At 36.6% G+C, this 22,513-nt stretch overlaps 1 protein-coding gene across 1 annotated transcript; it reads right to left on the reverse strand.

Annotated features, from left to right (window-relative positions):
• Nucleotides 1-21,358: 21,358 nt before the first annotated feature.
• On the reverse strand, nucleotides 21,359-22,510 carry LOC145612510 (uncharacterized). The gene is made up of 5 exons (XM_081667865.1): nucleotides 22,341-22,510; nucleotides 22,119-22,226; nucleotides 21,864-21,943; nucleotides 21,670-21,709; nucleotides 21,359-21,551 (listed from the first exon to the last, which is right to left on the reverse strand). The coding sequence occupies exons 1-5, from the start codon at nucleotides 22,471-22,473 to the stop codon at nucleotides 21,394-21,396; spliced, it is 519 nt and encodes a 172-aa protein (XP_081523991.1). The 5' UTR covers nucleotides 22,474-22,510; the 3' UTR covers nucleotides 21,359-21,393.
• Nucleotides 22,511-22,513: the final 3 nt, after the last annotated feature.

Consider the following 22,513-nt stretch of genomic DNA (forward strand, 5'->3'; position numbering starts at 1 on the left):
TATCTAGTCCCTCTGTGTTTTTTTAAGTGTTACAGTTTGACCGGCGCATAGTTTTAGGCAATTTAATTGACTTAAATAAAATAAGAGATAAGTGGGGTAGTTGAAGTATTTAAAAATTGTAAAAGAAAGATAGTGGGGTTAATAGTTTATTAAAAAATAATGAATGTGAGAGGAAAGATATACTACCTCCGTTTCTTATTACTCGCAACAAAGGGGTATTATTTGTGAGATATAAAATATTCATTTGTTGCAAGTAATAAGAAACGGAGGTAGTAATAAAAAAGAAGTAGTGGGTTTTGGTGGGACCATGAGAGGAGAGAGATATAATATTTTAATGTAGCTTTTTGCCAAAAAAGAAAGTGTAACACTTATTAAAACACGGCCGAATTTGGTAAGTGTAACACTTATTCGGAGGGAGTAATAAATATTGCATTAAATAATGTTAGTTGTAACATAGATGAGTTGGTTTTGGGTGAGAATATAGAGATCTTTTTAATTTCTAGCTCCAAGTTCGAACTTTCTCCCTAGCATTTTTTTTGGTCTCATTCTTTTTTAATATTTCAATATACCCATACTATTCAGGGGCGGAGCCAAGGGGGGTTGGTGGAGTCCCGGCCCCCTTGGCCCAATTGCAAGTTTCATTAATATCAAAAGCTGCCCCCCCCCTTAGCAGTAAAAAACTTCTCTCATGACTTCTCTCTCTAGCTTTCTTTTTCTCTCGAGAGAGTCATCAGGGAGTCCCCTCCTTTCCTAGGAAAGGAGGCCTTGGGAGCTCTTGTTAGATTGAAAGTTGGCTTTCTTTCTCAAATTTTTTTGTTTTTACAGGTGTTTGGTCGTCGCTTTCCTCTGCTTTGTCCTGTTTCCTGTTCTTTTTCCTTCTTCTCTTCTTTTGTTCTTCTTTTTTCAGTTATTTTTCTTATGAATGTTTCAAGTGTTTCATGTCCTGTTTCTGATATGGGGGAATTGGTGGCTTCAGATTCTATGATGACTGATGCCTTGCTAATGTCCTCAGATGTGGTTGATGATATCACTCCTGTTAATCCTACTACAGTTAGTGATGGGAATAATGCTGATATTAATAGTACTACTAAGGATCAAATTGCTGTTTGTGCTTCTATTGAAGCTTCTTCTGATGTTTCGATGATTGAGGCTCCCACAACCATTTAATCATCTAGTGATCAATGTAAACCAACATTCAGAGAAGCAGTTCAAGCATCTTCTCAATGGTTTGCTGAGGCTAGAAAGATTGTCCTGACAACTACAGAATGGGAGGATGAAATTTCAATCTCTCCTGATCCATCTAAAACTGTTACTTTTGCTAAGGATACTCTACAGAAATTGAGACTTCCATGGAAGTTAACACTTATGGGAAAATGTTTGGGTATTTATGTTCGTCCATCGTTCATTACTCAACGTGTTCGTGCGATGTGGAGGCCAAAGGGTAGCTTAGAGGTTATTGACCTTGGTAAAGATGTTTATCTTTTTAGATTTTCGGTTCAAGACGATTATGAAAGAGCTCTCTTAGGAGGTCCTTGGTTTGTTCTTGATCATTACCTTATGATTACTAAGTGGAAACCAAATTTCAGGCCTTCACATAATCCTTTTGATAGTATGACCGTTTGGATACGATTTCCAGAGTTACCAATGGAGTATTATGATAAGGAAGCTTTGTTTGACATCGCTAAGATGGCAGGGAAACCTCTCCGTGTTGACTATGCTACTGATCGTCTAACAAGGGCGAGATATGCTCGGGTCTGTTTAGAGATTGATCTAACTATTCCTCTAACTACAAGTTTTTGGGTTGGAAATAGTTGGCAAGCCATTGAGTACGAAAACATTCAATGTCTATGCTTCTCATGTGGAAAAATTGGTCACACAAAAGAAAAGTGTAGCCAAATAAAAGTTGTTCCTGATAGTGGCAAGAGCATTATAGAAAGTTCATCAATTTCGAAAGAATCAGGAAATTTGGTTGCTACTCCAAAATTGGTTGATTCTCCATCATCCTCCACTACCCTTAATTCAGGGGTCTTGGTTCCCCATTCTTCTTCTCAAAATCATCATAATCAAATCTCTCAATTTGATTATGGTCCTTGGACTATTTTCAAATAAGAAAAAACAATTTCAACAAAATTCTGCTAGGAAACAAAATGGGCTCCTTCCAAAACCAAAACAAGGCCCAACCCAATTCTCCACTCAACCCAAATCAGTTTCGAATCCTAAACAAAAGAAAAACTTTACTCCTCCAAAAAATAAAACCTCTTCTCCTTCTTCTAATTCTTTTGATATTTTAAACTCCATTGAAAGTTTATTATCCAATGAAAAAAATGATCCTATTAAAATAATAAACAACAATGATGAGTTACCTCTTGAAAATTGCAAACAAAATCACCCAAAATCTATTCCCTTAATTAACCCACACGCTTCATCTTCCCCTTCTTTTTCCTTCTCATCAGATCTTTCTTGCCATTTGGCAAGCACCGAATCGACTCTAACAATGGCGGAACCAAATACCTCTACCAATTCCATCCATTTAAACCCCAATTCTCAGAATTTAAACTCACATGAACAATCACTCAAAGAAACCCACACCACGACACATATTTGCCATGGAGAAAAACAAACAGAAAATCACCCCAATTCGCCCACCACGGAGATCTGTGAGGATTTCCCGCCGGGGTTCTCCGGCATCGCCGACCCTACTTCCACCCCACCAAAACCCCCTTTCATCTCCTCGTCTCCGACCACTTCAGGGTCTCCCTGTCACCCCAGCACAACCAATTTCAATGAGAATGCCTTTCAACCCATTTCCGACCCCCCCTATTCCAGCTCAGAACTTTCCGTTCAACACTTCAATGACTCCTGCTCAAATCAGGGAGATTGCTCAAACTCCACCATCTCACCCTCCTCTTCTATGGTCATCGATTGAAACTCCGACAACTCCGGCGAAGATCAAATTAATGTACAATACCCTCCTCCAAATAACCAAGCTAATGAACCAACAATTACCCCAAACCCCGCCGTCACCGCCACCGGTGATCAATCCGCAGCTAACTCTTTGCCCTTGGTATCAACAGCAAGTTGCATGGCCGTCTTACCCCAATAATCCTCTTATCCCTCCTCCTCTCAATCCACCAGTAATCACTCTCTCGTCGGCAAACAGCGAACAAGACCTCGAAGATCCAAAACACCATATGAAAATATTCAGAATCAGAAAGGGAGTGGTGGGTCTGCAAGTAGAAGTCAACTTTTGGGAGACAAAGAACACAATCAGGGAGTTAGACTCCATGGTAATTCCATTGAAGATGCACGACATTGTCCTGATGGATCGGACAACGTCATGGAAGGAATGGGATAAATTCGATCCCCTCTTTTGTGGTGGTAAGCCAGTTCCGCCTTTTCCTGATTTAGACATGAAGATTGTTTTATGGAATGTACGTGGTGCTACAAGGAACGAGTTTATTCCACATGCATGGGAGGTAATTGCTGCTCATAAACCAAGTATCTTTATTCTTTTAGAAACTAAAAGTGATGGTACTCATGCTAAAGATGTTGCTAATCTGCTTGGTTTCGATGCTTTTGAGTTTATCAATCCTAATGGTTTACGTGGTGGAATTTGGCTTATGTACAAAAGTAGCATTGAGCTCATTCAATACCAAGAGGGTATCACCAGGAATTATTTTCATGCACTATTTAAATTTTCACCATAAAGCAAAGAAGTGCTTCTTACTGCTGTTCATGCTCCATCTTCTCCATTTGAAAGGCACAAACTTTGGACTGAGGTGAGATCTTGTCTTCCTCCTGATAACACACCTTGGTTATTTTTAGGGGACTTGAACGAGGTTACAAGTCAATCTGAAAAATCAGGGGGTCAAAAATTCAAACAAACTCAATGTTTAGACTTGAACAAGCTTGCGGATGCGGCTTGTTTGGTTGATTTGGGATTCTCTGGCAATCCTTTCACCTGGCATAATGCTAGGGAAGGTCTTCAATTAATTTAGGAACGTTTGGACAGGGCAATGGGGAACCCGAGATGGCTAAACACCTACCCAAACACTCAGGTAACTCACCTTGCCAGAACTCATTCAGATCATTGTCCTATTTTAATTTCTTTATTTAATAAATGCAAAGGGGGACCTTATCCTTTTAGATGTAAAGCTGCATGGTTGGAACATCCTGATTTTAATAGTTTCTTTGTGCATAATTGGGAGCTTCATAATCATGACTTTGTTAAAGGAAGAAATGAATTTTTAATGCAAATTAAGCCGTGGAATCATGACATTTTTGGTAATATAACTAATAAAAAGAAAAGATTAATTGCTCGTATTGATGGTATCCAAATTGCCCTAGCTAAAAAGTTTTCTTACTTTTTATCAAATCTGGAAAAAGAGTTGCTTTTTGATCTTAATCATATTTTTAAAATTGAAAGAATCATTTGGGCTCAAAAATGTGGTCTTGATTGGAGGAAATATGCTGATTGTAATACTAGGTATTTCCATTTAGTTGCTAATATCAAGAAAACTAGGGGGAAAGTTTTAACTCTTCAAAATAGTGAAGGTGCCTGGATTACAGATATTAATGTTTTAAAAACAATGGCTAGGTCTTATTACTTAGATGTTTTCAAAAGCACTCCTGTTAATAATACCTTGCTTTCCTCTTACTCTTTTCCAAAAAATCATCCTTCTTGCTCTAACCCCAGTTTTAGTCTCCCTCCCAATGCTGCTGAAATTAAGAGCCTTCTGTTTCAAATGGACCCTATTAAATCTCCAGGACCTGATGGAATTCAGCCCATTTTCCTACAGAAACATTGGTCTTCTCTTAGCCTCTCCATCACTAGTCTTATAGCTGATTGTTTCACTAAAGGGACTATCCCTTCTTCTATAAATGATTCCTATATCTCTCTAATTCCAAAATGTGATAGTCCTATTACTATGAAAGACTTTAGGCCTATTGGTTTATGTAATTCGATTTATAAACTAATAACCAAGTGCATCTCTAATCGCCTAAAACCTATTATGGATGATCTTATAAGCCCCTTTCAATCGAGTTTCATTCCTAATAGATCTATCGAGGAAAATGTTATTATTATTAAAGAAGTAGCTCATCATTTTAATAAAGCTTCTAAGAAGGCTAACTTGATGGCTTTAAAATTGACTTATCTAAGGCTTTTGATAGTTTGGAATGGGATTTTATTAAGGATACTATTCTTAGTATCAATATCCCTTCTAATATTGTTAATCTTATCCTTAGTTGTATTTGCACCCCTTCTATTTCTCTTTTTTGGAATGGTGAGATTATTGAATCTTTTACTCCGTCTAGAGGTATCCGTCAAGGAGATCCTCTTTCTCCTTATATTTTTGTTTTATGTTTAGATAGGTTGTCCAATATGATTCAATCTAAGGTTAATTCTGGGGATTGGAAGCCTATGAAAATTGCTAAAGACATTAACATCTCTCATCTTTTTTATGCCGATGATGTTTTTCTTTTTGGTAAGGCTGACTCTTCTAATATCCGGGTTATGATGGATGTTCTTGATCATTTTAAACAAATCTCAAGTTTATCTATTAATATCCTAAAATCTTCGGCCATTTTCCCTAGGAAAATGGACTATAATGTTAGAAAGTCTATTTGTGAGATTTGTAACATCACCAATACTACTAACTTTGGTAAGTATCTTGGGATTATTATTTCTCACAAACGTCTAAACAATCTTGATTATTTCCCTCTTTTGGATAAGACTTGCTCTAGGATTAGGGGGTGGCAAGCTAAACTTCTAAATATGGCCGGAAGGTGCACTCTTATTAAATCTGTCCTAAATTCCTACCTTGTCTACTCTATGCAAACCAATATCCTCCCTAATGGGGTGATCAATGATCTCCAAAAAAAGTGTAAACAATTCCTTTGGAATAGGGTTAATCGTTCAAAATACATCCCTAGAACAAATTGGAATGTTGTTTGCTATCCTATGGCCAAAGGAGGTTTAGGAATTAGAGATTTAAAAAGGTGGAACTTATCTTTTATGGCTAAACTTGGATGGAAAATATTAACTAATCCAAACAAATTATGGGTAAAAATCATGACCAACAAGTACTTAAAATATTCCAACTTTATGGACTACAATGTTAAACAAACTGATTCTATTATTTGGAAGGATATTTTAAAAGGTAGAGATATTCTAAAAAAAGGTATCATCATTAATATAGGAGATGGGAAGGACACTTCCCTTTGGTTTCATCATTGGATTGGAGATTCCCCTCTTTATCTAATTCCTAACCTTACCATTCCTAACTCTAAAGGTCATTGGAGAGTCTCTGATATTATTAGGAATAATGAGTGGTATCTTGACAGTGTTGCTCATATTATTCCTTCCTCTATTTGCTCCTTAATTTTAGCTCATCCTCTTCCTAAGCTTGTCCAAGTTTCAGACCGTTTACTTTGGAGTCTAGATAAGTCAGGTAAATTTACTATAAAATCAGCTTATCACTCTACCTCTCCTACTTGTTTTTCAAACACTTCCTTCCTCTCTAGTTTTGGTTGGAAAAACATGTGAAAAATTAAAGTCCCATATAAGTATAAAATGCTCCTTTGGAACCTTATTAGGGATATTTTACCTAGTGGTGTTGTTCTAGGGAGAAAGATGAGATTCTTTGACCCCATTTGTACAAGATGTGAGGCACCTATAGAAGATTCAGTTCATATCTTTAGGGATTGCCCCAATTCTAGTGCCTTTTGGTCCTTGATATTTGCTAACTTTGGTCATCTTAACATTGATCTTCAAAACTTTTATAATACTTCTCTTTCTGATTGGTTGCATTTTAATTTAACTAACACTTCAAAATGGAAAACTCTTTTTGCTGTGGCTATTTGGTACATTTGGAATACCAGAAATACGGCAATTTTTGAGCAGAAAATGATCTTTATTATATTCAATCCACATATAATAAGTTTTTTGTGGATTACAATTACACTCTTGCTTTAACTTAAGGAAATGTGGAAAGACCTTCCTCTTCTACAGCTTCATCTTCAGCTAGGAAATGGGCTCCACCTCACCAAGGCTTTTACAAGCTAAATACAGATGGTTCATGGATGAACTTTGATAATGCAGGAGGAGGAGGTGTTATTAGGTCTGATAAGGGTATATGGATGGTTGGTTTTTCCATGAGGTTCAATGCTATGTCTGCAGCTGCTGCTGAACTCCTTGCCATCAGGGAAGGCTTGATCACTGCTTGGAGCAAGGATATCAAACAGTTAGAGTTAGAAACTGATGCTCAAGCTCTCTCTAAAATGCTGCAAGATCCTAAATCTTTTGAAGACAATGACTTGGGTAATGTTATCAGGGATGTTGCTTCTCTGCTTGAGAGAAACTGGACTGTTTTTGTCTTTCATGCTGACAGATCTTGTAACTTTGTTGCTGACATTTTAGCCACAATGGGAAGAACTAAGTATAAGGTGGGTGAAAGGGTTCCTTACAACTATCCACCACCCTCTATCTATGAAGCATATGCATCGGAGATTCCTAACCCACAGGCAGCCTAATCTGATGTCCTGCTATTCTGCCTCAACACCTTTTGCTCATTCTATGTTGTCTGCTGCTAGTATTTATAACTTAGTACTTTCTGTTATTTTAATTTCTGTACTGTACTTAATTACTCTATCTTACTGCTTTCTTCTAGCTATAAGGTTGTTTTGGATAATTATGAGTTGCTACACATGCGCTCAAATTATCTATCTTTTGTTAGATGGTTTGTTAATACCATCCTAATCTAATATAAAGCACCCCTTTTGCGTTAAAAAAAAAAAAGCTGGCCCCCTTAAAATATTATTATAAACAATGAATTCACATATTAAAAGTGTCTTGTAATCCATGGTTCAGTGGTAGGAGTGGACATATGATTCAGCCCATTAACAAAGAGGTACCGAGATCGTGGCTTATTAGTACTTCGTTTTTATGCATGCAACCTTTCTTTTTGTTAATTTTGCAAAGTTTCTATTTATTAGTTTTGTTTATTTTACTTTTCCAATCCTTCTTATAATAATTTTCTCCATATTCTTAATCTACGTATAATATTATCTTAGTTAATATAAGTCTCGACCCCTAGAGAATTTAATTCCTGCCTTCGCCCCTGATACTATTTTTATACGAGACCTATTAGTACATATAATATGCTTGGCCCCCCTTATACAAAAATTCTGATTCCACCACTGGCTAAACTTGCTCTAATTATTAAAACCATGCATTGTACGAGACTAACCTAGCTAGTTGATATAATGTGCAAGTCACTCACTTCACAAATACACAATTAAAGTGGTGACCTCCTTTAGCGTATTAACATGCACAAGATCTACATTCAAGATATAAGTTGCTAAATCTTATTTAAGATCGAGGTATATACAATCGTTTTTCCTCATTCGTTTTGAGTGGTTCGTTTACCATATGCCTTTGCCTAAATATTGCGTCTGATGGAATGTTTGTCATTAATCATGGTGGACCACAATATCCTTAAGTGGAGGGGAACGGATAAACTCATAAAAGATTTAATATAATCAACTTATAATATAATCAATCAATTCAAATTTTTAATTATGATAACATGTCTAGCTTGCAGGAATTGTATGTGTTGGTCTCTACAAGTTTCTAGACTTTCGACTACATTTGGGAAATTGGGACAAATTTGGCCTCTTATTCTTGTTATACATACCCAATTTGACATCGAATACTCCCTTCGTTTTTTTTTCTTCTATTTGCATCACTTTTTTTAATGGGTGTTTTTTAAATGCATTATCTCTATCATTGGTAACTTTATACAAAGTACTATATTTTATCATTTCTCTCTTTTACTTTAAACCCCACTCAACTTTTTTTTTTTTTTTTTATATCATTTATCTCTCTTTCGTAAGACTGAATATTTGGTATGTCGTTTTGGCACTCAGAGGGGGACAAGCAATGAAGTGGTGAGTTTGGATGGAAAGGATTTGACCATGAGTGAATGTTTTAAGTACCTAGGGTCGATCATCCAGAAGAATGGTGACATTGATCAAGACGTGACCCACAGGATTAAGTCAGGGTGGCTTAAATGGAGAGCGGCCACGGGAGTGTTATGCGACCGCAGCATTCCCTTAAAGTTGAAGGGAAAATTCTACAGGACTGCCATAAGACCAGTGTTGCTCTATGGTACAGAATGTTGGGCTTCTAAGAAAGAGCATATTAAAAAGATGGAGGTTACGGAAATGCGCATGTTAAGGTGGATGTGTGGAAACACTTTAAGAGATAGAATCAGAAATGAGGTTATTCGCAAGAAAGTAGGTGTGGCGGGCATTGTAGATAAATTAAGGGAAAATCGTCTGCGTTGGTTTGGACATGTAAGACGGAGACCCGAGGGTGCACCGGTGCGAAGAGTGGAAGAGTGGGACCATGGAGGGATTAAACGAGGAAGAGGGAGACCAAAGATGACTTGGTTGGAAGGAGTGAGGAAGGATATGAAGTGCATGGATTTACGTGAGGATGAAGTTTTGGATCGTAAGGGATGGAGGAGAAAGATTTATGTTGATGACTACACGGAATAATCAAATTTGGTTCATGTTAGCCGACCCCACTTTTGGGATTAAGGCTTTGATTGATTGATTGATTGATTTATCTCTCTTTCATGGTCCCCACTAAAATAACTTTATACGAAACATTCCTCTCTCACATATTTTCTCTTTTATGGTTTTCATCTTACTTTTACTATAATAATTTATTCATTCACTCACAATGCTATATTACTCCTCTAAAATTTGTGCTATTCAAAGTGATGCAAATAAAAAAATGAATTGAGTTGATGTAAGTCTAAATACACCCACCCGAATATAGGTTGATGGATTCAAACTTTTAAAAACGGGTTACACTCGAATTACACTAGAAAACTCACGAAACGAGATAGATAACCAAAACTCAAGAACACACTCAAAGTTTTGGGATCTTAGGCAAGAACTCAAGACACACTCAAAGTTCACCCTAATCTTATAACTCAAGAACAAACTCAAAGCTATAAGGAAACACTTTAACTCAAAACAAACTCAAAGCAAAATGCTAAAACACTCGGTTTTTATCAATGATCAAAAGTCGTCATTCTCTTCTTATTAGCTCCTTATTTATAGGAAATATGGGCAACAAGGTAACTGAAAAGTTAACACTTAACATCTCCTAAAACCGTGACATTAATTCAACGGTTACATATAAGTATATCACATAGAAAATTCTTGTAACAATGGTAAGTCAAAAGAAATTATCATTAATATCATAGTAAAGTATGGTATTAAAAAAAAGAAAAAATTCTTTTTAAATGTACCCTAATTAATGATAAATAATTCTAACACTTCATTATGAATGATTAATTGAAATTTTATGATTTTCTAAAAAACTTTTTAGTCATACGTGGACACCACATACGCCTTTTTGGTTAGGAAAATTGGCTTACAATAATACCAACTATCGACGGTGTGTGCAAAATAATGCAAACTCAACTATTTGCTATTAGCGGTAACACCTTTTATACTATATGTGCAAAATAGTACGTCAATCTCCAAAAATGTATTTCGATGAATATTCCGTCTATCTTTGTAATTAATTATTATTTTTTATATTAGTTTTATGTTTTCTTTTCAAAATACATACATAGTACTATGTTAACAATTTTCTTTACAATCCAAATTGATAATGCCCCACCCTTTTGTTAAAAAATCAATATGATATTAATTTGTTTTTTTCATAATACATATAGTAATTTCTACATCACACAATAGTAAAGAGGGTATTTAAATGCCTTATTATTATGTTGATATAATTAGTTTCAAAATATCCGAAATTTTCCCACATTAACCATTTAACCAACCTAAATAATGTAGGGAATTTCTTGGATTTTTAAGACAATTTTTGAAACTAATTAAATAAAAAATACTTTATTTACTATTGTGTGGTAGATTGGTAGTAGAAATAATCACTACATGTATTTTGAAATAAATTATTTAAATACATATTAATTTTTTTTTTTTAAAAAAAAAACCTAACAAAGGGGTGTGGCATGCATTATTAGTTTGATTGTATAGGAAATTATTAATACAATATATATTTTGAAAAAAAATTAATAAAATAGTAATCAATATAGACGGAATATTACTTGTAGGGAATATTTCAAGCATTATGATCTCAAACTTGAACCCCACTGTGATCATACACTTAAGTATGGTAGCGTTCCAAAGGGAAGAAAGCTAGAGCAAAAGAGTGGCCAACAAGTTTTAGGAACTTTTAAACCCAAAAACGATCCAAGGGACCATCAACTCCATAAGGTCTTGAACCAAATAGGGTTCGGGGATGAGGGTACGAATCCAATCTACAAAAGAAAGGACCCGCCCTATAAAATAGGCCTCTAATTTGTTCTGCTCGTATTCATGTGCGCTTTCTGACTAACATGCAAACATTATATTTACCCTAAACCTGTTTATCTATGTTGGTTGAATATTAATGCACAAATAAGACTATTATTGGCGATCACTTGAATTATAATCACATTAGCCTAAACCAAATTATTAAGGAAAATTTGAATTTTGGTACCTCGAATATAGGGGTAATTGAATTTTAGTACCCATCTAAAATTTTATTTTAAATTAATACCTCCAAAAGTGTAACTTTATAGGTTTTGGTACCTCCGTCCATGTTCTGTTAAGTTTTCCGTTAGTGGGGTCCATTATCTAATAATTTAATAATTTAAAATAGGAAATTTTGACAATTACCACCTTCTGTTATGTCCGTTTTAGCAATTACCACCTTCCATTTTTTTTTTTGAAAATTACCACCTTCTACTTTCAAAAACATCAAAAGTTACCACCTTCTTGCCTCCCAACTACCACATGATGTCATTTTGGGCTCATTCTTTCCTATTCCTCCCTATTTCCCTCACATATCTCATTCCTAACTCAATTCTCATCCCCCCTTTCACTTTTTTCCCCCCAAACAATAAAAAACACTTCATTTCACTCCTCCAAATCAAAATTGATGAACAATTATTGGTGGTTTGGGAAAAAAAAGTGAAAGGGGAGATGAGAATCCAAATAGGAATGAGAAAATGTAATGGAAATAGGGAGAAAAAGGAAAGAATGAGCCCAAAATGACGTCACGTGGTAGTTGGGGGGCAAGAAGGTGGTAATTTTTGATGTTTTTGAAAATAGAAGGTGGTAATTTTCAAATAAAAAAATAGAAGGTGGAAATTGCTAAAATGGACATAACAGAAGGTGGTAATTGTCAAAATTTCCTTTAAAATATTAAAAAAAACATTTTTAAAATAAGAAAACAAAAAAAAACTAATAAAATAATAAAAAAAACCCACGAACCCACCACCAAGCCACGGCAGCTGCGGCCACGGACAGGCACGAAGCCCAGCCACAGCTGCTGCCGCCGCGGCCAGGCACGAAGCCCAGCCACAGCAGCTGCCGACGCGGCCAGGCATGAACCCCGAACCCAGAAACCCAAGAACCCACCACCCACAAACCCTGAAACCCACCACACCCCACCACCCATGAACCCCCAAAACCCACAACCCCACCACCCACGAACCCCCTAAACCCACCACCCACAACCCACAAACCTAGAAACCCACCACCCTACCACCCACGAACCCCGTAACCCACCACCCACAAACCGAAAATTTAACCCTAAAACCCTAAAAATTGATTTGGGGGAAAGGGGAAAGGGGGAAGGGGTGATGTGGTGGTTTTCGGGAACCTCGAGGCAGCCAAGAGTGAAAAAGAGGAGGGAAATCGGCGACGGGAAAGGGAGGGGGTTTTCAATGTAGTGGTTTTCGGATCAGGTGTGTGGGGGGTGGTGTCGTCGCGGGGAGGCAAGGCTGGTGGGGGGGGGGGTGGCGTCGTCGCGGGGAGGCAGGCTGGGTAGGGGGGGTGGCGTCGGAGCAGGGAGGCAGGGCTGGGTGGGGGGGGGGGTGGCGTCGGCACGTGGAGGCTGGGTGGGTGGCGGGGAGGCAGGGCTGGGTTTTTTTTTTTTTTTTTTAAAGTTTTTTTATTTTAAAGTTTTTTTTTATTATTTTTTAAGTTTTTTTTAAATGTTTTTTCTTTTTTTTTAATAAATTAAATTATTAAAGAATTAGATAATGTTTTTGCTTTTGTGAGAGAAAGGTTGGATCGGTTTCTAGCGGATGAAGGGTGGTGTTCATTATTCCCCGATCGCGAGGTTCGTCATCTACCAATTTTGAAACCTGACCATGCTCCGATAATTCTGTCGACTGAAGCTAGGAGAAAGGACGATTGGGGCGGTTCGGCTTTTAAGTTTGAACATTTCTGGTTATCTAATGAGGGCTGCGGTGAGGTTGTGAATGATGCTTGGGTGGCGACGGCGGGGCTTGGTATTAGGCAGAAGATTGCGTGTTGTGGGGAAAGGCTTGCTAGTTGGGCGGCTACAACCTTTGGTGATGTCAAGAAAAAAATCAAAAAGGCAGAGGCTGCATTGAAGGTATTAAAAGAAGGGGCGATGGATGGGGCGAAATTGGAGCAATGCCACGCTATTTCTACAGAGCTCGATTCTCTTTATCTGTTGGAGGAGTCATATTGGTTTGCCCGTGCTCGGGCAAATGAGTTGCGTGATGGGGATAAAAATACAAAATATTTTCATCACAAGGCGAGTCAACGGAAGGCAAAAAACCGAATCACTGGGCTCTTTGATGATAATGGGGTGTGGAAAAATAAAAAAGTTGACATTGAGAAATTGATCGCTTCATATTTTACCAAGCTCTTCGCTACTAGTTCTCCTACTGGATTTCAGGATGCAATGGGAGGGCTCGATACATTGGTGACTGATGAGATGAATTCATTCCTGGACAAAGAACCAACGGCGGATGAGGTAAAACAGGCATTATTTCAGATGCACCCTAATAAGGCCCCGGGCCCTGATGGTATGCACGCTCTATTTTTTCAGAAATTTTGGCATGTTATTGGGGCTGACATTATTGCTTATGTTCAACATTGGTGGAATGGGAATGTGGATTTGGCTGATATAAATAATACTTGCATTGTTCTTATTCCGAAATGCGATAAACCAACATTGATTTCGGAATTCAGACCTATTAGTTGTTGCAATGTTATTTATAAAATCATCTCGAAGGTGTTAGCGAATAAGTTGAAAAATTTCCTTGGTGATATCATATCCCCAAATCAGAGTGCTTTTGTCCCGCAGAGGCTGATTACTGATAATGCTATTGTAGCATTTGAAATTTTTCATTCTATGAAAAGAGGTGGTGAAGGGAAGGATGGCAATGTTGCGTTGAAATTAGATATGAGCAAAGCATATGATAGGGTGGAATGGGTGTTTTTGGAACAGGTAATGACTAACCTGGGGTTCTCGAACTTGTGGATTCATCGAGTAATGTGTTGTCTTAAGAGCGTCTCCTTCGCTTTTAAGATAAATGGTCAGATTTCGGGGTCCGTGACTCCATCTAGAGGATTACGCCAGGGTGATCCTATTTCTCCGTACCTTTTTCTGTTATGTGCGGATGCTTTTTCGACGCTTATCTCTAAAGCAGCCAACGGTAACTTAATTCATGGTGCCAGAATTTGTAGAAATGCTCCCAGGGTGTCACATTTATTTTTTGCAGATGACAGTATACTTTTTGCTAAGGCAAGTGTGCAAGAATGCTCGGTTATAGCTGATATTATCAGCAAATATGAGAGAGCTTCCGGTCAGAATGTCAATTTAAGCAAGACAGAAGTTGTGTTTAGCAAAAATGTAGACCAGAGTCGAAGGCAAGAAATTATTCAAATTTTGGGAGTTAGAGAGGTTGATCGACATGAAAAGTACCTTGGGTTGCCTACTATCATCGGAAGATCGAAAAAAGCAATTTTTGCAGGATTGAAGGAGAGATTGTGGAAAAAGTTGCAGGGGTGGAAGGAAAAGTTGTTATCGAGGCCGGGAAAAGAGGTTTTAATCAAAGCAGTGGCTCAAGCGATTCCGACTTATATGATGAGTATTTTTAAACTCCCCGATGGTTTGATCGATGAAATACACTCTATGCTTGCAAAATTTTGGTGGGGGTTCACGGATGCTACAAGGAAGATGCATTGGCAACGATGGGAAAGCTTGTGTAAACCCAAGGCCCTCGGTGGTTTGGGGTTTAGGGATTTGAAATGTTTTAACCAAGCTTTGTTGGCAAAACAATTGTGGAGACTTCACCATAACCCGGGCACCTTGATTCACACAATTTTAAAGGCGAGGTATTTTAAGAATTGTGAGGTTCTTAAAGCTTCTTGTGGATATGACCCAAGCTATGCTTGGAGGAGTATGTGGGGTGCTAGAGGTGTGTTACTTGAGGGTCTTAAGTGGAGAGTAGGCAATGGGAGTGCTATCAATGTTTGGGATGAAGCTTGGCTACCCGGAAATTCCTCGGCAATTGTGCCATCTCCGAGGGCTAACAGTGATATGGGGTTGAGAGTTAGCGATTTGATTGATCATAATTGTGGAGAATGGGACATGAATGTTATTGAGAGCAATTTTGGTGGCGAGGATATTACCAGAATTCTGAAAATTCCCCTGTCTTCTAGCAGCACCGTTGATAAGATGTTCTGGTGGCCTTCGAAAGATGGTGCTTATTCTGTTAAGTCGGGTTATTGGCTGTGTAAAAAGGTTCCAGCAGTAATGCAAGGGGTGGACATGAATGAGGTGTGGAAATTGATTTGGGCGATGAATGGTCCTCCGAAATTACATCATTTTCTGTGGAGAGCTTGTAAAGGCTTTCTCGCTGTCAAAGAGAGATTATTTTTTCGCCATATCACAACAGAGAAGAGCTGTAGCATATGCAATGCCCCTGAGGAGTCCATCCTTCACGCAACCTTTGAGTGCAAAGCTGCTGCAGAAATATGGGCAGCAAGCCCATTGTATTCCCAGGTTTGTGCTGCTCCTACAGGTAGTTTTGTGGAGAGATTTTTGTGGTTATCTAAGAATGTGTCCAAGGATGATTTGGTGACTATTGCCTCCCTTGCTTGGGCATCTTGGCATTGTAGAAATAAGTGTATCTTTGACAATGGGGATTTTAGTGCCGTTGATGTTGCTCGTGGTTGGGTGAAGTATGTGAAGGATTGCTGTGAGTATAAGGCGAAGACTGGGAACAAACCTGCCCCTGCAATGTGCAATGCTGAGCTTGGGTGGAAGCGTCCTGCTGCTGGGAAGGTGAAGGTGAATTGTGACGCGCATATGGGAGTGAAAACTGGGCTGGGTGTGGTTATTCGTGATGAGCAGGGGACAATTCTTGCAGCTGCTGTTCGTGTTGTTGGAGCTGGCTGGGAGGTTGAGGCTGCGGAGGCAGCTGCGTGTAGGTTCGGGCTACAATTGGTGTTGAGACTTGGCTTCAATAATGTCCATCTTGAATCAGACGCAGCAAGTGTCGTGAAGGCAGTGAACTCATGTGCTAAGGGATTTTCTCCAATCTTCCTGTTATATGATGATATTGCTAGATTGGCTTCATGTTTTAGTTCGTTTTGTTTCTCTTTTGTAAAGCGTGCGAGTAACACCCTTGCCCATAGTGTTGCACGATGGGATACAAGGGATTGTATTGAACGTGTTTCTCTTGGTCAGTTTCCCCAAAGCTTGACAACTTTGGCGGAAACTGATCTTCTTTAATATTAATTCGCAGCGTGTTTTCAAAAAAAAAAAAAGATAATGGGACCCACTAACGGCAAAGTTGACAGAATGCTAACGGAGGTACTGATATCTATAGTTTAGTCATTTTTGAGGTACTAATTTAAAATAAAATTTTAGATGGGTACTAAAATTCAATTACCCCCATTTTCGAGGTACCAAAATCCAAATTTTCCAATTATTAATTATCTTATTAAGCGTGATTTCAAGTACAAATTCCCTTTAACAAACATAAAAGGTGTGATCAAGCAATAACAATAATATAAATAAAATAATATCAAGCAACATAATAATAAACAATCATAATAATAATAATCATGATCATAATAACAACAAAAATCATGTTAATAATAAAGCTTAATAATAATAGCAAGACACTAGGCATGATACTAACAAGATTAATAACAAATCCTAGCATGTCACTAAAACATTAAAGATCAAAGCTTTAAACTTAACATGACACTAACATGCTATTAAAATATTAGAACGAATAAGAGGCATCCCTAAACATGATACTAGAAATAGGGCAGGCAATCCCTGACCCGACCCGATAACCCGAACGAACCCGACCCGAAGTTACTGAGAGAAACCTGAACCCGACCCGATCCGAACCCGAATAACCCAAATTCGACCCGATTTCGACCCGATTCGACCCGAATAACCTTAACTAGAAAGCAATAAGAACATCCTAACATGACACTAGGAATTAAACATTAATAAACATGCTTTCTACATTGTGAATAAAATAGAGAGTAAGCTAATCTACTTACTTTGAAGCCTCGTACCTCTTTCTAATAACAAAATACACAAGTTTGTAAACTTCAATGAAAATAATAAAGAACAATTAAAGAATCAAATTGAAATCAAATTAAATAAAGTTTAAACTAGATTTGGACCAAACCCTCAGAAAATATTAAACCTTTCACGTCTAGGGCGAAGGCAACTTCGAACTTGGCTAGATGATTCTAAGTCTTGTGAGTGCAGAATTGTGTTTGTAAAAACCTAGTTTAGAAAGAGAGAGAAAGAAAGCATATATTGCTCAAGAGAGAATAGAGAGAATTGGGTGATTCTACATGAATGAAAACGGTGTTTTGGGACCCTATTTATAAGGAAAATAATCCGGAGAAGTATAGAATTTGATTAGGAATAAAACTACACGTTGTCGCCAGAAATTCACGTTGTCGGACGCGTTTTTCCACGCGGAATCCGATCTTTAATCAACTTGGTCTACGAAATCCGTACAGAAGATAAAAACGTATTTTCAAATATAATAATAATAATAAAATAATAATATTTTATTCCAAATAAAAATCCATCTTAAAATAATTATTAAATCTAATAATATTAGAATTAAAAGGAACCTTCTAGAAACTTCTAGAAAGTTATAATTAATCCTAATAATTTTAGGAATAATAATTAACATTGGGCCCTCCTCTAGATCATTGGGCCGTATGTATTTAAATAATTAACCAGGCCTAGTTTAGTATTTTGGCCATAACTTCCTCAATATTCATCGGAATTGGGCTTATAATATATCGTTGGAAATGTCTCTCCGCGCCCCATCCAACTACACTATTATTGGACCTTAATTATGGACCAAATTAAACTGGTTTGGCTATTTCTAACAAATATAGTTATTTTCAAAAACAGAGAGAAGAGAATTTTAAATAAAACTAAACCGCAATACTTGACCTTTCCACACTTTCACCTCATTCGATTATGGTTCGACGTGAAAGGCATTCATCACTGGGTTTGGTTTTGGGGAGACACAAATGGGTGTCTACATTACTCAAAATACGTTTTTGGTAACTTGCGTACTATTTTGCACATATAGTATAAAGGGTAGTACCGCTAGTAGCAAATTGTTGAGTTCGTATTATTTTGCACACAACGTTGATAGTTGGTATTATTTTAAGCCAATTTTCCTTTTGGTTAATACTGCAAAAATAAAATCATTAATAAAAATAAAGAATTTGATCAGTGATTAAAAAAAATGAAATGAAATTGTTAGGATCAAGAGAGTATGTGCAGAATATATGGATTGATTGACAATTTATATGTAGAATATATGTATTGATTGACAATGCAATTAAAGTTTTCTTTTCTCCCCTCGAATATTGTTTTTTGCAATAAATATTTGATATTTTTTTGGGTTTTTCTACACAGTAACCCTATTTTTTTTTCACTTTTCTACGTTGTGCCCCAACATATATGACTTTCTACATTGTAACCCTAATATACTTTTTGTTTCCATACGGTAACCTTGCCGTTATCCTGCCGTTAAAAAATTCCGTTAGTGGGACCCACTCTCCATTTATTAATATTATTTTTATCGAATTGGTATTCCGTCAAAGGTTTCGGGGGCTATTTTGGCCCTTAAGGGTCCAAATTAAGCGCATATTTGGCAAAAAAATAACTTAGATGCCTCGTTTTTCTTATTAAGAAATGTCTCGATTTACATGTTGACATTTTAACACACAAAACGAGACATTTACGTTATTTTTTTGTCAAAACTGAGCTCAATTTGGTTCCTTAAGGCCCAAAATAGCCCCCGAAACCTTTGACGGAATATCAAATCAATAAAAATAATATTAATAAATGGAGAATGGGCCCCACTAACGGAATTTTTTAACGACAGGATAACAGCAAGGTTACCGTATGGAAACAAAAAGTATATTGGGGTTACAGTGTAGAAAGTCATATATGTTGGGGCACAACGTAGAAAAGTGAAAAAAACAGGGTTACTATGTAGAAAAACCCTATTTTTTTTTAATAATAATCAATAACATAACACTAAAACAGACACCAGGAATAAATTTTTCCCTTTAAAACACCCCCTTCCCTGTATTTGCTAAAATCTTCTTTGAGATTGTTAATATATAATATAATCATCATCATATTATTCTAAATCTTTTAATTTATACATATCCTTTACAAAAAATATATTCCTTTATAGCTATTACTTTGTCTCATATATATATATATATATATATATATATATATATATATATATATATATATATATAACATAACACTAAAACAAACACCAGGAATAAATTTTTCCCTTTAAAACACCCCCTTCCCAAATATATATATATATACATACGAGGACAGTTCTTTGGGACATCCAAAGTGATTTATATAACATGTCGTGGTATGCATCAAGATATATTATTAAATTGTAATTGCCATGTTTGTTAGATTAGCAAAGAGAGCTTGGTTAAAACACTTCAAATGAAAAAACCCCATCGTAGACACCCATTTGTGTCTCCCCAAAACCAAACCTAGTGATGAATACCTTTTGCGTCGAACCGTAAGCGAATGAAGTGAAAGTGTGAAAAGTCAAGTGTTGCGGTTAGTTTTTATTTAAAATCCTTCTTTCGGTTTTCGAAAAATCAACTCTATTTTATGAAAATAACCAGTCTAATTTAGTTGGATCCATGATAAGGGTCAAATAATAGTGTAGTTGGATGGGGCTCGCAAAGAGCTTTACGACGATATATTATAAGCCCAATTTCGATGAATAATGAAAAAGTTATGGCCAAAATACTAAACTGGGCCCGGTTTGATCTTTTTACATGCGGCCCAATAATCTAGAGGAGGGCCTAATGTCAATTATCATTCCTAAAACTATTACGATTGATTATAGTCTTCTAGAATTCTCTAGAAGGTTCTCTAAAATCCTAATGGAATTAGAATTGATAATTGTAGATTGATAAGTTTTACTTGGAATAAAATATTGTTCTATGTAAAAATATGATTTTAGCCTTCGTACGGACTCTACGGATCAAATTTGATTACCAAGTGGCCTCCGTGTTGAAAGCGCGTGAAAATCCAAGCTGTCGCCAAACGACAGGCTTGTCACCACGCGACAAGGTTGTTTTGCTGCGACAGCGTGGAGTTTTATTTCTGATCAAATTCTACCTATTTCCGGACTATTTTCCTAATAAATAGGATCCTGAACCTCCATTTTGATTCATCAACAATTTCACAATCTCCTAATCTCTCTCTTCTCTCTTGAGCGATATAGCTTTCTTTCTCTCTTTCTAAACTAGCTTTTACAAACACAATATCGCACACATTAGGTCTTGAAGCACCTAGCCAAGTTCGAAGTTGTCTTCGCCTTAGACATGAAAGGTTGATAATTTCTGAGGATTTGGTCCCAAATCATGTCTAAACTTTTTAACTCTTTCTTTCAATTATTTAATTTAATTCTTTGATTTTATTATTTTTATTGAAGTTTACTAACGTGTGTATTTTGTTATTAGAAAGAGGTACGAGGCTTCAAAGTGAGTAATTAGCTTACTCCCTATTTTATTTCAATGTAGAAAGCATGTTTAGATTTGTTTAATTTCTAGTATCATGTTAGGATGTTATTTAATGTTTTCTAGAATTATGTTTAGGGTGCCTTTTACTCTTTTCTAATATCATGTTAATACCATGTTAGGATTAAAGCTTTAATCTTTATTGTTTAGTGACATGCTAGGATTTATTATTAATCTTGTTAGTATCATGCCTAGGATCTTGCTATTATATTTCAGCTTTAATATTAACATGATTTTGATTATTATTATGATTATGCTTATTATTATGTTGCTTGATTTTTATATTTATTGTTACTGCTTGATCACGCCTTTTATGTATGTTAAAGGGAATTCTTTCTAATTAAATAAAAATATACTTGTTGAAATACATTAGGCTATCACAATCTCATTATGTACAAGTCAAAAGGCTAACTTGTCCAACAAGCCTTCCTTAAGTCTACCTTTGAACCACATAATTGTTTTTTCCTCCTCGTCATCGAAATACTCTTCCAAAAAATAAGACCTGGTTTTTAAAGAAGACCGATCCTTTGGGAAGCTCATACCATGTTTACTTAAAGCTGAAAAGAATAGCATATATGATAATGAATTAATGATGACAATCCTATCAAATATTTACAATTTGATATTCGTATATTATATTTTACAAGGAGAAAATTTGAGATATAAGAGAGATACCAGTCTTGAAAGCTTGGAAGTCTACTTTCATTTTTCTCACCTGAAAATAACAATGAAAATATTAGAAACTGACATGTAACAAGGGTTGCAAATAACACTGGAAAATTCCCTTCTAAAATAAAAAAAGCACACACAAATATGTGACAACTTCAGCAGCAGATAACCAAGTCATAGCGACCAATTAAGACATTTACCTCCTCCTCATTAGAAAAGCCAAAAGAATCGCCGAAAACCACCGCAAAGGCAAGATGTTCGAATTGAAGGGACTCTTGAACTGCAGCCCAAGAGAAGGAAAAGCTATGTTACAACAGGATTAGTGTTTTTTAACGTTTATAGCCAACAATATGACAACCCAAGATTATATACATGATTGCCCACATCAAAACAGGAAAACGTCCTCAAGGCCACACCATAAGCAGCTCAAAGTTACAAGGCAATAGGAAACATACCAGCCTTTGACAACGCAAACGCAGTCTCATATATGTGATAAGGAGGTTGATCAGCTTTATCATCTGCAATTCTAGAGGCTGCAATATTCATAAAAATACTAGGGAGCTCTGCAGCAGCATGAACCCAACAGAATTTGTGTTAAATAAACACTAGTAGCAAAATAGACCTTGAAGAAAATAATAAAAAAAATATTTAAGTAAGGTCAATTTCAGAACAAGTACCATATCCTCTCTCACGAAAGGCCCACATAAAATGGTCCCTTTTGATAAAATGAGCCCCTTCAGCCTTACGACGAAGTTCAGCAAGTTCACAAAAGTGATCTAAATTCTCGGGCATAGACATGTCCTCTCTCATAAATAAAAGAATAAAAGGAATAAGCACACTCTCCACGTTA

Source organism: Chenopodium album, chromosome 24 (assembly GCF_948465745.1).
Source record: "Chenopodium album chromosome 24, dcCheAlbu1.1, whole genome shotgun sequence".
Taxonomy (NCBI): Eukaryota; Viridiplantae; Streptophyta; class Magnoliopsida; order Caryophyllales; family Amaranthaceae; genus Chenopodium; species Chenopodium album.

What these genes read in the sequence shown, in the direction of transcription:
- LOC145612510 (XM_081667865.1), bottom strand. Translation starts at nt 22,473, where the DNA reads ATGAGAGAGGACATGTCTATGCCCGAGAATTTAGATCACTTTTGTGAA. An exon ending in GTTTGCGTTGTCAAAGGCTG is followed by an intron (nt 21,944 to 22,118) that starts GTATGTTTCCTA and finishes CTTGGGCTGCAG; the next exon opens with TTCAAGAGTCCCTTCAATTC. An exon ending in GCTTTTCTAATGAGGAGGAG is followed by an intron (nt 21,710 to 21,863) that starts GTAAATGTCTTA and finishes TGTTATTTTCAG; the next exon opens with GTGAGAAAAATGAAAGTAGA.